Source organism: Sinocyclocheilus rhinocerous, unplaced genomic scaffold (assembly GCF_001515625.1).
Source record: "Sinocyclocheilus rhinocerous isolate Xijiao unplaced genomic scaffold, SAMN03320098_v1.1 scaffold666, whole genome shotgun sequence".
Lineage (NCBI taxonomy): Eukaryota > Metazoa > Chordata > Actinopteri > Cypriniformes > Cyprinidae > Sinocyclocheilus > Sinocyclocheilus rhinocerous.
The window spans coordinates 95,054-108,839 of NW_015661984.1; the positions used below are offsets into that span (position 1 = coordinate 95,054).

Genomic DNA, 13,786 nt, shown 5'->3' on the forward strand with positions numbered 1-13,786 from the left:
GTTTAGTTACACTCGAAGTGGATTGGTCTCTCTGGCGAAATCTCAATTCGTCGGTCACTGATGTGACGTCTCCGTTCCCTTCCTCAGGGAACGAGGGTTACACATGTAACCGAGACGTTTTACAGTCTTCAATGACCTTACGGTCTTCAGGTCATTTATTCTAGAGTGGAACTTGGGTTTTGAAAGATACAGTTTGCTCATAGATTAAGCTACTTGTGGTGAACTCTAATTCATCATGTGTCTCTTTTACTGCCTCTATTATTACAGTGGTTGTCAGTATATTATACAGATACAAAACAGAGTAGAAGGATGTAATATTCAAGGGCCAGTTCAGCCAAAAATGAAAATTCTGTCATTAATTACTCACCCTCATCTCGTTCTAATCTCGTAAGACCATTGTTCATCTTCTGAGCACAAACTAAGATATTTTATGAAATCCGAGAGCTTTCTAACCCTTACTAGACAGCAACACAACTACCATGTTCAAGGCCCAGAAAGGTAGAAAGGACATTGTCAAAATAGTCCATGTGACATCAGTGGTTCAACCGTAATGTTATGAAGCTACAAGAATACTTTTTGTGCACAAAGAAAACAAAAATATCGACTTTATTCAACAATTTCTTCTCTTCAGTGCCAGTCTTCGATGTGTGTTCACGAGAGTATCCCGACGCTGTGTTCTGACATAGAACTCGGATGCGCTGCATCTTGTTTACAAGCAGAGGAATGCACACGCATATGTCGTGTTACTGTCGTGAACGTGCATCAAAGACTGAAGAAAATTGTTGAATAAAGACATTATTTTTGTTTTCTTTGTGCACAAAAAGTATTCTTGCAGCTTCATAAAATTAGAGTTGAACCACTGATGTCACATGGACTATTTTAATGATCTGGGCCTTGAACATGTCAGTTGCATTGCTGTCTATGCAGGGTCAGAAAGCTCTCGGATTTCATCAAAAATTAATTTTGATCTCCAGTGAACTATCCCGTTAACATTATATCAGTTATCAAAATATTCAGTTTTTGTTACCATGATGTACTGTTGCGACTATTTTTTTAGGTAAAATTCTGGCAACCACAGCTGCTGTTTTTCCCCGTATTTCACAGCTTTATTTCTTACAGCACATTCTGTAAACCTATAATTGTGAAGTATAATATAAAAAAAAAACTGCTTGCTCAATGGAATGGGAGACCTTTTTTATATACCCCTAGTGCTAATGCACCCACAGAAAGACTATCACATACTATACTATGTCAGTGATACTTCTAATGCTGTTCTAAAGGATAAATTATCTGACTTCTCACCTTTCCTGGTCTTTAAAACCTCTTCAAAAATGCTAGGGACATCAACCCTGTGTGAAGCCTGCAGCCGGACTGTGTACACAGTTCCTGGGCTGAGCCCTTCAACGAGGTGGAAACCTTTAGATGTATTTAAAGCCTCTGAAAGCTGCCAGATACCATCACCTGAAGGAATAACCGCATAACCAGATAGTGTTAGCTCACAACCCAGCAGAATGAGGAGATATCTATGATAGTGATATGATATGATAGATATGATAGAAAGCAACATTTTGAAAGGTTAGAAAAGTTGACAGAGTAAGATTAGTAAAAGGGCTGCAAATAAAGATCCACAATAAAAATAGCAGAGAATGAATTTCATTATCAGTTGGTCTGGATTTTGGGCTGTTTTGCGAGTTTTAGAGGTTTTTAGCTAGAATGTTACTCTAATTTTATATTTTTAATGTGTTCATTTCCTTGTTCATTTGCTAGGAAGTGAGTAATTAAATGTCACTGTCATCGTTAAACTTTAAATTCTTAATGTAAGCACCAGCATGTATGTCAGTCAAACAGAGCGTAATAGAGGAAGAATGAGTAATTAAATTGTTGTTGTTGGACATCAAATTCAGTTTTTAAATAGACATGTTCAATTTGTAGTCCTAAAATGTTTGGGAATTAGCCCTCATTATTTTCTTTACACTCTCAAAAATAAAAGTTCCAAAAGAGTGTTTTTGCAGTGATGCCATAGAGAAGAACCATTTCTGGTCCCCAAAAGAACCTTTCAGTGAACAGTTCCTAAAATAACTATTTTGAAGAATATTTTAAAAATCTAATTAACCTTTTTCGACTATAAATAACCTTTTATGCATTTGAAAGGTTCCATGGATGTCCAAGGTTCTTCATATTACCATTGATGCCAATAAAGAACCTTTATTTTTAAGAGTGTAGAACAGAATGGCTGTTTTTATTCATGAATCATGAGTAAAGTAAGGTCTGCAGTCAAACCGCAGATTTTGAAACTGCTGAGTGAACTCTTTTAGTTCTTAAATAGCAAATTGTTAGGGATTTTCTGTATTAACTGTACACAGGTATTGTACACATATTTTTAATTATGCATTTCATTGTATTGTTTTAAACTCAACGGAAAAGGTACTGATAAATTTCTGCTAGGTCATTATGCATTTTCTACAGATTTTTCCTTACAGTGTATGTTTCTACAACACACAGCTATTTTAAAATATGAAATAAATTTATTTCAAATAATTAATTGAACATTATGGAAAAAATATGGAATTACTAAAAAAAAAAAATTCTGTTTTGGTAATATAAACTGTTAATTTCAAATGGAAAACTTTTAAATTGTCATTTAAATCGTAACCTTTATATTTACATGTTTGCATACAATATATACAGTACATTATACATATTTAAATTTGCACATTGATCAAAATGTTGAAAAGCCAATTAATGTAAGAAATCATCATATTAATCGATTTAAAATATTTCAAATAGTTTTTAGTTGCAGCCCGCAATGATACTTTCCAAACTACGCTACAAATATGTCTACAATCTACACAATGCTGCAAACATTGGATCCTGACAGATCAGTTCAAAGAGTAAGATCCTTACTGTGATTCATTATGGCAACATAGAGTTGTGAATCAGAACGTTCTCCTCTGGTTCTCCAGCTGATTCTTGCATAGGTGTCAGTTACAAAGGTGGATATGTTGAGCACAACTGAGAGAAATACATAGAGAAGAAGATATAGAACAAAAGACAGGAAAGACTCTCAAAAGGTTAGTTCCTGCAAAATAATTCAAGTCCACCCGTAACCACAGGAATGTGTTACAGAAATAATACAGTGATATAGAAATCTGAATGAAAACATTGTTAAAGTCAACATGAACCAGCTCTTCTGTAACATTTCAGAGTGAAAGAGGATATTTATTTTAGACAAAATCGTAAGGCAAGTTTTCATGTTGACTCTAAATGTCCATTTCACTTAAGTATGGAGTTATGAAAATGATTGTTTAGGTAGATGAATGGATGAATACCTAAGGTATGAAAGGTGGTATTGACAGAAGGAGTGTCTGTATTAGATGAGGTGAAAGAGAAAGGTTGCCCTGCAAGAGAGAGACAGAGTTCAGACCACATTCATTTCCCAGTAGAATTGACTGCAGCAGTGGAAAATTTTAATGTCCCTGTCCAGACTGTCCAGAAAAAAAAATATTTTGCATATCATGAAATCATTATGTATAGTGTCAAATAAACATGAATAGGAACTAATTTAAATAGTTTATATCAGTTTATATCAACCAGTGGGACTCAAAAATGACCCATGTGACCCAAGTCATGGACAGCAGGGGAAAAAACAATGCTAAATGCAAATACTAAAATGCAACTAATCATTGGCGGGACAGCAAAATAAATGGGCCTAACAAGGGAAAAGTACTGTCAAAGCTTGACAGTTACTAATTTTTATTTTTTTTTGCATTTGTACTATGAGTATACAGCTGGTCTTTACAAAATGAACACCGTTGAGTGATGTGTTCCTGTCAGCAGCGAGACTGGTTTTGTCAACCCTGATAAAGACAGCATGTATTTGCTGTCTTTAGCAGGGGCTCAGGGACAGTACTACTGCCTCACAGAGGAGCTCTTAAAAGACAAAAGCAAATGCCAACAGCAATCAAGCTGAAGTAAACTTGAACCTGCTGTCACTATGTGGATTTTTGATGGAGGACTACGCTCATTTTGCAGAATGTACACAATAATCAACTTCACTGAATATAGAGTTATGCTGGGCCTTTTGTATTTCAACAATGATAACTGATGCTATTTATGTGACTAAAATTAATGCTACAACTACTGGCACTATTACTAGTATGACTAATGTTAAGACCTAAATGTTTTCCCATGCCATTATGAGTTTATGTAACTAATAACTTCATCTGGAGTTATTGTAGACAGTAATGTAGGAGTTAATATACTAATTCATTTTTCAGTTTACAGAAATAGCTACAAATCTGCTGGTACATACTCAACTCAGAAGATGTCACCTCAGATGTTGACAGATCATCTTAAAAAGACAGTAGAGACATAAAAATAAAACAAATATAATAATAAGATAAATCACTTCAGGTTTTATGTCCATAAAGTTGACATATTTTACTGATAAATTAGCTTTAAATTGCATTTATCTGACTGAAAACGGCAGAAGGCATTTGAAATGCTTCAAAATGTTACATTTTCCAAATAGAAACTACTACTACAACTATGCAAAATGCTATAAACTACAGTATGTGATACATACAGCTCTCTGTCGAAGTTTCAGCTGAGACTGTAGAAACGTCAGGAAATGAATGTTCGGGCATTGTAACTAGTTCATGAGAAACAGAAGTTGGTTGATAAGAAGACAGATCAGTTTAAACAAACCCATGGAGAATGAGAATATGAGCATAACAGAAAGAAATAGGCAATTCGTAACAAAATTGTGGCCTAGAGAAAAACTGTGACGATGATGCAAAATCAGTTATCCAGTAAGTAAAAACACATCAGTAGGCAATTGTTTTTACTGAGGCACCTCATTGATTGGTCAATGTATTGGTCATTACACCCTTTTGTTCGTCAGATCACTATGAGTTTTGCATTTTAGCAATAATCTAATCATTCTCCTTTATGCAACAAGATCTTGCCAACCGCAACTTAAGAGTTCTGTAACTGCTGCTTAATCACTTTCGAACACCTTGCGGCTGTGCTAATTAGAACACAACTAACTTTGCTTGTATCAGATGTTTGTGTCTCAGCATGGGCACTTCAATTTAGATTCTGATACCAGATCCATTATAGCTCTTGGGACTCTGCTTAAAGTTGCTACCGGGCACACTTACACGCCTCAGAGACGGTGCCTCCTTCCTCACTGATGGCTGACCCGCAGCCCACCTGTGTGCACGCACTCAGGTAGAACGTATACCAGTTGTCCTCCTGCAGATCACGCAAGACCCACTGTGTTGTATCTGATGCACTGATGTTCACAGATTTCAGCTCACCCAGAGTCTCATTAACTACAAGAAAAACAAGAAAATTATTGAGTTTTAAAAGATTTAAAACCTTCAAAAGTGTGGGGTCAGTAAGAAGTTTTTTAAAGAAAGTGATACTTTTATTCAAAAATGACAGAATGATTTCTATTTCAAATAAATGCATAAATGCACAGTCACAATCTGCCAGTCGATCTCTATTTTCTGTCTACGCAACTTTATATATTACTGTCCAGCATGATGATAATTTTCTTTAACCTTCCTCCTCCCCAGCACCACTTGTCTAGATCTGTCATGGGGTTCTTCCTATACTTTACGTAATTAAAAATGATGGATTTACTATCATATCTAGTGAAAACAAAAACCTACGTACTCCCTATCCTTAACAATAAAATGAAGTTAAGTCGAGATTCAAAAAAGCATTTTCATGCTTGAAACAATGTTCTTCAAACTTTATGCTCATCAAGGAAATCTAAATAAAGACACTGTATTACGTTTCCACGTTCTTTAAGCAGCACAACTTTTTTGTTGTTGTTTTTTTTACCTGTGATTATAGTTAGAAATCAACAAATCAGCGTATTAGAATGATTTCTGAAAGATCATGTGACACTGGAGTAATGATGCTGAAAATTCAGCTTTGCCATCACAGGAAAAAAAAACATTTTAAAATATATTATAATAGAAAACAGTTATTTTAAATTGTAGTATTTTTGCACAGTATTGCTGTTTTTGACTGTATTATTTTAATATATAAATGCAGCCTTGGTGAACATAAAACTGTTCTAAAAAACATAAAAACATCTATAAAAACACAAACAATGTTATTGACCCCAAACTTGAAATATATACAGCAGAATATAGTATAGTTAAACACTGATTATATAAAATTCACTGAGACAGATGATGTAACATGAGATAAATCTGTGAGAGTCATACCTGTCTGATATTGCAGCAAGTATCCCGTGAGAAAGCCGTTGGTTTCATGCGGAGGCGCCCACACCAGCGTGATGGAGTCTTTCTGAAAGTTTGTGGCTCTCAGGATGGGAGGTTGCTCAGGAACTGTGGGAAGATGTCAAGCGTTACTGGTCAGTATGTACCTTAAATTAGGAAAAACTGTTTGGCGCTGTATTTCAGTGCAAAAAAAAAGGCTTAATTTAATAACCACCTACAATAACCTTAGTTCAACTGCTGAAATAGCATTGCATTGTATTTCAATTAAGTCAATGTCATTCTTTTCGCACCTCCTTTCTAAATTAGTCTTATTATGTTCAGCAGTACATTTGGGTGAACAACAAACTGTGTAAAATTCAACTGAATCTACACAAGAACTTAGCAAATGCCCAAACCACTGAATTTCAAAACGTGTCTACTGTCAAAGCATTCTTGCCTCCCTGTGGAGTTGTGAAAGAGATGGGACTGCTGCTGGGCCCATTCCCTCTCCGGTTAAAGACGTTGACAGTCAGGCTATATTCAGAGAATGGCTTCAGTCCCGGTACCATGGTGCGACTCCTGTTTCCAGGCATGGTGAGAGACTGTCTCTCTGAGGGAATTCTCTTAGAGGTCAACAGACTTTGAGTTTGCCACCAGTGCACCTGGGAGCAATTGACGGAAGGAAGAGAAATAGGGTGTTGATGAGGAGATATATATATTTATGGAAAAGAAACCAAGAGTGAAAATAGAGGCAGAGAGAGAAAAAAGGCAATAAGGAAACACACAGTGGAGTCTATTAAATGCTACAAACAAGCTTGTTTGTTGCTGAATGACCATCAGCTTTTGTCCAGAACCACAGGACCTTTGAACTGGAGGGGTTGGGAACTCACAGTGTATCCTCCAAGATGGCCCCTCAAGGCGGATTGGGGCACCGGTGACCAGCTGACCCTCAGCATCGTACAGTTCAACACCTCCACAGATACGTCTTCAGGAGCCGCCAAGGGCACTGGAAAGGCCAACAGAATGCAGATCTGTTTGAGGCTAAACTTTCCCAACTGATGCAAGAGGGTAACAGCTCACAAATACACACACACACACAACCATTTCCTCAAGCAACTAGAGCCACCGAGGAAAAAAATGGACTGTAATTAAATGACACACTGACTGTTTCCAGGAAAAGTGCACATGCTAACATGAAGCTATCCACAGAGATATGTGGGTACATGGGAAAGGCTCTTTCAGGGATGCAAACTCACTGGGCAAAAAAAAAAAAGTGACAAAGATGCAACCCCCTTTAGTTTTATAATGTGGATTTACGAATATATTGGGATATAGTGGATATAGGATATAGTGAAAAACTCAACCTAGACTCTGTTTTACTTCAGTTGTCTTAGGCCACATTCACACTGTTTTTATGGAACCCATTTAATATTACTATACAATAATAATAATAATAATAATAATATTAATAATAATTATTATTATTAAATTATTATTATTATTATTATTAATAATAAGATTAAACCAATAAATACATGTATTACTACTGTATTGAAAAATACAAAAATGAGTATTTAATATTATTATTATTATTGTTGTTGTTGTTGTTGTAATACTAAATTACAGTGCTAATTTATGTATGCCTTGATTTTTTTGCTTTTAAACAATAACCCAAAGAGCTTTTGCTTTGACAGAAAACCGCAGAGAGAACTTTTTGTTGATTTATAAACAGATTTATAAACAATTTTAATCGCAAATTTAGGAAGATGGTAACGTGTTGCATTTTAAAATGCATGTTATAAGCGACACACTCACTCACGTGCAGAGATGTTCATGTGGGGCAGCATTTGCGTTTTTAAGCACAGAAGCTAAGAGGACTTTTTTTTTTTTTTTGCTTTTACTTTTTTGACAACTCAAAAGTAGTGGTTCTCATTTCATCCCAATTTCAAAAACTTGTCAGATTTACATGAATCACACAAAGGACCTACACTGGATGAAAAACAAGTGCAAAAATTGTGCCTTTGGGAATACAGCTGCTTGATATTGGGGCAGTACCCTCAATGGGACACCTTTGTACCTTCTTTACCCGTAAAGGCTGCATAGTAGTACCTTACAGTAGTATGCACCCTTTAGGGGTAAAGAAGGCGCTCCTTTAGGGGGTAATATGCACCCTTTTGGTACAAAGCTGTCCCTTTGTGGGTACTGCCCCAGTGACAAACTGTTTTACCCCTAAAGGTACAATTTTTGCACATTTCTTCTGAGAGTATTTTGGATTCAAAACATCAATTATCACTGAAAAGTGTCACGTTTGCATCCCTGCTCTTTGCAACAACTGCATGAAAACGGTCAAGATCTACCTACAGCTAAAGCAACCATGCTTCTGTGTATCTACAGTGATGCAGGAATAGCAGGGACAAACAGTGATGCAGGAATAGCAGGGACAAAAGCAGCCCAACCTGTTGCATCATCCTCAAGACAATGCCAAATGTCGACTAGAGACAAGGGCATGAGATGGAAAAATATGAAAATGGAATAAAACAAAAAATATTCTCACAAGTGCTTGGCAAAGAATGTTTCTGATCCCTAAAAGCACAATGTAAAAGCTCAGCAGAAATGGCTGATCCTGGTAGAGAGTGGATTAAACCACTCTCCCAACTAATCTTCTAATCTTAAGTGTTTATTTTTGGCTAATCGTGGCAGTCACACACGACTGTGAGATGAATGCATTAACATGCTGTTTGACTCACTGTCTTCTCCGGAATAACCAGTCACCACTCTGGGCTCTGGTGCCCACCCGTGATGGTTAAAGGCCTGGATCTTGACCTCGTAGGGGACGAATGTTGGGGTGTCTCGCACCACAAATGAGTGTCTCTTCACCATCTGTTCTTTCCAACTGTCCTCGACACCCATGAGCCTGTAGCTCAGTTTGTATTCCAGACTTTGACCGTTGTGCTCCACAGGCAAGAGCGGCTGGTGATTAAATGGAAAAGTGGGTCAGTGCACTGCAAAAATTACTGAGCATTTGGAAAGAATGAAAGAGTTCGAGAGACATTTGCTGATGGGTTTGCAAAATCTGGTGTGGGAACCTAGTTTCTGGGGTGCCTCGCTTGGCTTTCTTTCAGACTTGCAATCTGAAGGAATTTTGACTCATAAATAGAGCATAAATTGGCTCGTGAAAGGAGATTTGCTCATATACTTGACTGCCAGTGCAAATTAAGTTGTTACTGCTTTAAAACCTTCAGATGAGACGTTAAACCGAGGTCCTGACTCTCTGTGGTCATTAAAAATCCCAGGATGTCTTTCGAAAAGAGTAGAGGTGTGACCTCGGCATCCTGGCCAAATTTGCCCATTGGCCTCTGATCATCATGGCCTCCTAACAATCCCCATATCTACTGATTGGCTTCATCACTCTGTCTCCTCTCCACCAATAAGCTGGTGTGTGGTGGGCGTTCTGGCGCACTATGGCTGCCATCGCATCATCCAGGTGGATGCTGCACACTGGTGGTGGATGAGGAGATACCCCCTGACAATGTAAAGTGCTTTGAGTGCCTAGAAAAGCGCTATATAAATGTAATGAATTATTATTATTATTATTAAAACTACAAGACACCAGACTTCATAGGAGCTCCAGGAGCTTTTAGTTCCCAAGCCTTCTTGCGTGAAAGTATTTGCCATTTTTTGCTTCTAAGCCATGCGTATATGCATATGCATTAAGGTTGTCTGACAATGCTGTTTGCATTTTATTACCTCCCAGCTGATGTCCATCTGATGTGGCAGGTGACCCTCAATCTTAATGTTTTCTGGGTTCCTGTCGGGAGCTGTACAAATGTGAATATGAATTATTTAACATCTGTCTCAGTCAATAATACCATTGCCCTCTAACACTGCCAATGTGTATCACACATAATGACGAGCATGCAGTCATTGATAGTCAGAGACAGCGCTCGCTTAAAAGAGCATTAAAATTTATGGAGCTTTTATAGACATCTGTATAATTTTCTCAGGGTAAATCCCCACAAAGACACGCTTCAAACAAATCCAAGGTGAACCAAGGACAGCCCTAGACGTTGGATGGTAACATGTTACGAAAGCAAGTCTTCAAGGATCACAGGTATCCCTACCACAGGGAGGTGTCTTATATCTTTCGGAGGGCATGCTGGGACGGCTTTTCCCAATAGTATTAACAGCGATGACTCTGAACTGGTAGTTAATGTGGCCGTAGAGCGTCAAGGGGGCAGAGAACTGGCTGCCTGCGACTCGTAGAAGCTCCTTCCACTTCTCCGGCTCCCAGTGGTTCTCTTCGTACTGGATGATGAACTCTAGTCATAGGAACAGAGCACAGCGGTCATTGAATATGCAGAGCGCACACTCTCAATACACTGTGGTTTGGCCCCAGTGGGAGCCCTCTTGAAATATTGTAGAGCAATGTTTTAGTACGAGCATCGTCCATGAAAACGACTTCAGAGGAATCTGCTTAAAGCAAAAGCCAGCTTCAGAAGCACTGAAAATGGGTACCATTACATATGAAGGGAACGCTAATGGAAGCGTTTTACATTTGTTCTGTAACCCTGACAGTACAATACATTTGTAGGAGGAGTTTTACCTGTTATGGGACTGTTATGATCACTGGCGGCCGTCCAGTGGAGCCTCACACTGCGGTCTTTCAGATCAGTGAGTGTCAGTTGAACCGGTGGATCTGGGATATCTGTGTCACATTTAGGACACAAACACTTTAAACAAGCCTTATATCATAACTTTTTAAAGGGATAGTTCACACAAAAATGTAAATGTTGTCATCATTTCATCACCCTCATGTCATTTCAAACCTGTACTGTAGTTTCTTTCTTATGTTGAACATGAAAGAAGATTGTTTGAAGAATGCTGGTAATCAAACAGTTGATGGTCCCCATTGACTTCCATAGTATTTCTTTCTTTCACTGCTATGGAAGTCAATGGGGACCAACAACTGTTTTGTTCTTTAAAATTCTTCAAAATATCTTATTTTGTGTTCAACATACGAAAGAAACTTATATGGGTTTGAAACGACTTGAGGGTGAGTAAATGATGACAAAGTTTTCACATTTTTGTGTGAACTATTCCTTTAAGACAATTCAAAAGAGAATCAGAATTGCTTAAAGAAATAACTGGAGCAATAATGATCACAAAGTCTACACAATATAGTTTGTGTTTTCTGTACAATCTTTTGCAGAGATTGCTATACTATTATTTGAATATTTTTCCAAGCAGGTCTATTATTGTAGTATTAAAGTAATACATAAACATAACATATTCTAGTTGGTATTCATTCTGGTCATTCAATCGTACCTAACACAGTTATGTATGCAGAAGCTGTATCTTGGTCCAGTGATGTTCGAACAATGCAGGTGTATTTCCCTTTATCACTGTGGCTCACATTGACAATCTGGAGAATTCCATCATCTGTGAAATATCTGCAAATAACCCAAAAACGGTACAATATAAAATAACAGTTAGTTGGTAGTTGATTGATATAATGTTGTCAAATTAAAATTCATGAATTCCTAAATGAGACATCAGACTCTCAAATACTTTGTTCATGTAGTAGTTCAAAGTTTCTAAATGTCTTTCACAATGTTCAAAGAATCTTACATAGTTTTAGATCTTGAATGAAATAAGCAATGTGCATTCCAGGAATATTTATTGTAACTTTCTATGTTGGCAGCAATAGTCAATGGTAAAACAAGGCAAAAAACAACGAGTCATTGACAAATAAAAGTGTCCAGGATGGAGAAAAAAAGTTGAAAAATATGTGGCAAGTTCTTAGAAATGTATTCTTCGTCTTTAATGTAGTTCTAAAAATTGTTTACACCATTTTCAACTACATTTAAATGGAATGCCTCTAAAATGTGATGTAACCAAGTATTAATTGAAGTATAAATTATTAAAATATTTTCCTTACACCTTGAATGTGAGTGTACAATCATTGTTTTCAATGTAATCAGTTTTTTAATAAATATTATGAGTTATTAATTAACAAATAATCAGTAGGTTCTGTGGGAGTCGCACCACATAACTAGAACCTACATTCTACAACCTGATATATATATTTTTTAAAAATCATCATAAAAGGTCAAATGACCTGATATTTTTCAAGTCTTATTGACTATGAATCACAGATGAACTTCAAAGCAAAATTCAAAGCAATCAATTCCCAAATTTCCAGGCAGACCGGAAAAATAAAGTGGTTGAAGTTGCTATGCAGCCTTACAAAAATAGAAACCAGGCATCCGTCGAATGAAGCAGCCACTTATAGTGCAGACAGCTCCATTGATTATAATGGAAGTGATCTAGTTTGTCTCAGGACGGTATAGACACATTGTCACAGGCGGATCTGTGGCTTTTGTTGTGTTTGAAATGCCAAATAAGAGCTGCGTTAAATGTTGTCATGACAATCAATGCACATCTCTTTTATTTTCACTAAGTGTTTGTCTCCAATTTTTTTAATTAATAAAAAATGATTTGTGGTTCGACTGGAACTAATCTGCAGCACAGAACTGAATCATGGCCTGCTAATTGGTGACCTGAGGTAGAGATGCAAACATAATTTGTCTGGAAGCAAATAACTAACAGTCACAACAACAAAACACACTTTTTTTGCATTTACACAAAAGATCTTGTTGGGCATCATATTCCAGCCAGTAGAAAAGAGGTTAAAGCTCCTGCTCATTAGCTGGAGTACCTTTTGATTTTCAAGAGAGACATTTCGCCCATAAGAGCTTACTATTACTGATAAAAGCTTACAATTACATCTAGCTCGGCTCTGTTACATGACTACAAAGTGTAAGTACTTAATCCATGATTCCAGCACTGATAAAACTATAAATAAAATGTCTGCACTTCAAAAATGTCATAGCTCACACTAATCCTTCCTGTTTTGACAGCGCAACCCTTTCTGAAAACAGGATTTACTTAAATGGCTTCAATGAATTCAAAGTTGAACCATTAGTGACAATCTATCTCATCCTACTACTTAGGGAAAACAGGTCACCCACCCTTCAGAGAAGTTTGAGAGGATATTCATCCCATCTTTCATCCACAAGATCTCCAGCTCTCTTCCGAGGGTGGGATCGCACTCCACCTGGCACTCCAGCTCCGCCATTGATCCTCTTTTGACCTTCATGTCTTGAGGAGGTTTGACGATCCTCGTTGAATCTATCAACAGAAGACGCTTTGGTATCAGTAATGATCAGGAAGCAGAAAGCTTTTTGATTAAGGAAGGTGGCTAACCTTTAATGAAAAGTTCAGTGGTGAGGCTCATGGTGCCTTCGGAGTTGTTTGCCAAACATTTGTACTGGCCCATATCTTCCATCTCGACTTTGTGAATCTGCAGGGAGCCATTCTTCAGGAGAGAATATCTCTCTCCATCTAGAGAGCCCTCTGGGTCTTCTCTTCTCCTACAAAACAAACATTGAACCCTTCAGAGTTCTTCTGAAATAGAGGCCCATGGGAAGGGCCTTTACTGAAATACAGATGCTCTGTTGATAAAACCGAATCAATGTAGCCTAGTC

General features: G+C 37.3%; 1 protein-coding gene across 1 annotated transcript in view; it reads right to left on the bottom strand.

The window, feature by feature from the left end:
• The window catches only part of LOC107726989 (neural cell adhesion molecule L1-like protein), a 62,296-nt gene that overhangs the window by 21,213 nt on the left and 27,297 nt on the right, over positions 1–13,786 (bottom strand). The window contains exons 13-23 of the mRNA XM_016536729.1: positions 13,506–13,672; positions 13,271–13,430; positions 11,565–11,689; positions 10,843–10,944; positions 10,361–10,558; positions 9,987–10,057; positions 8,987–9,209; positions 7,130–7,245; positions 6,697–6,901; positions 6,246–6,368; positions 5,163–5,336 (exon numbers count right to left, since the gene is read on the bottom strand). Of these exons, the coding sequence (XP_016392215.1) occupies positions 5,163–5,336; positions 6,246–6,368; positions 6,697–6,901; positions 7,130–7,245; positions 8,987–9,209; positions 9,987–10,057; positions 10,361–10,558; positions 10,843–10,944; positions 11,565–11,689; positions 13,271–13,430; positions 13,506–13,672 (1,664 nt within the window). The remainder of the gene's footprint in view (positions 1–5,162; positions 5,337–6,245; positions 6,369–6,696; positions 6,902–7,129; positions 7,246–8,986; positions 9,210–9,986; positions 10,058–10,360; positions 10,559–10,842; positions 10,945–11,564; positions 11,690–13,270; positions 13,431–13,505; positions 13,673–13,786) is intronic.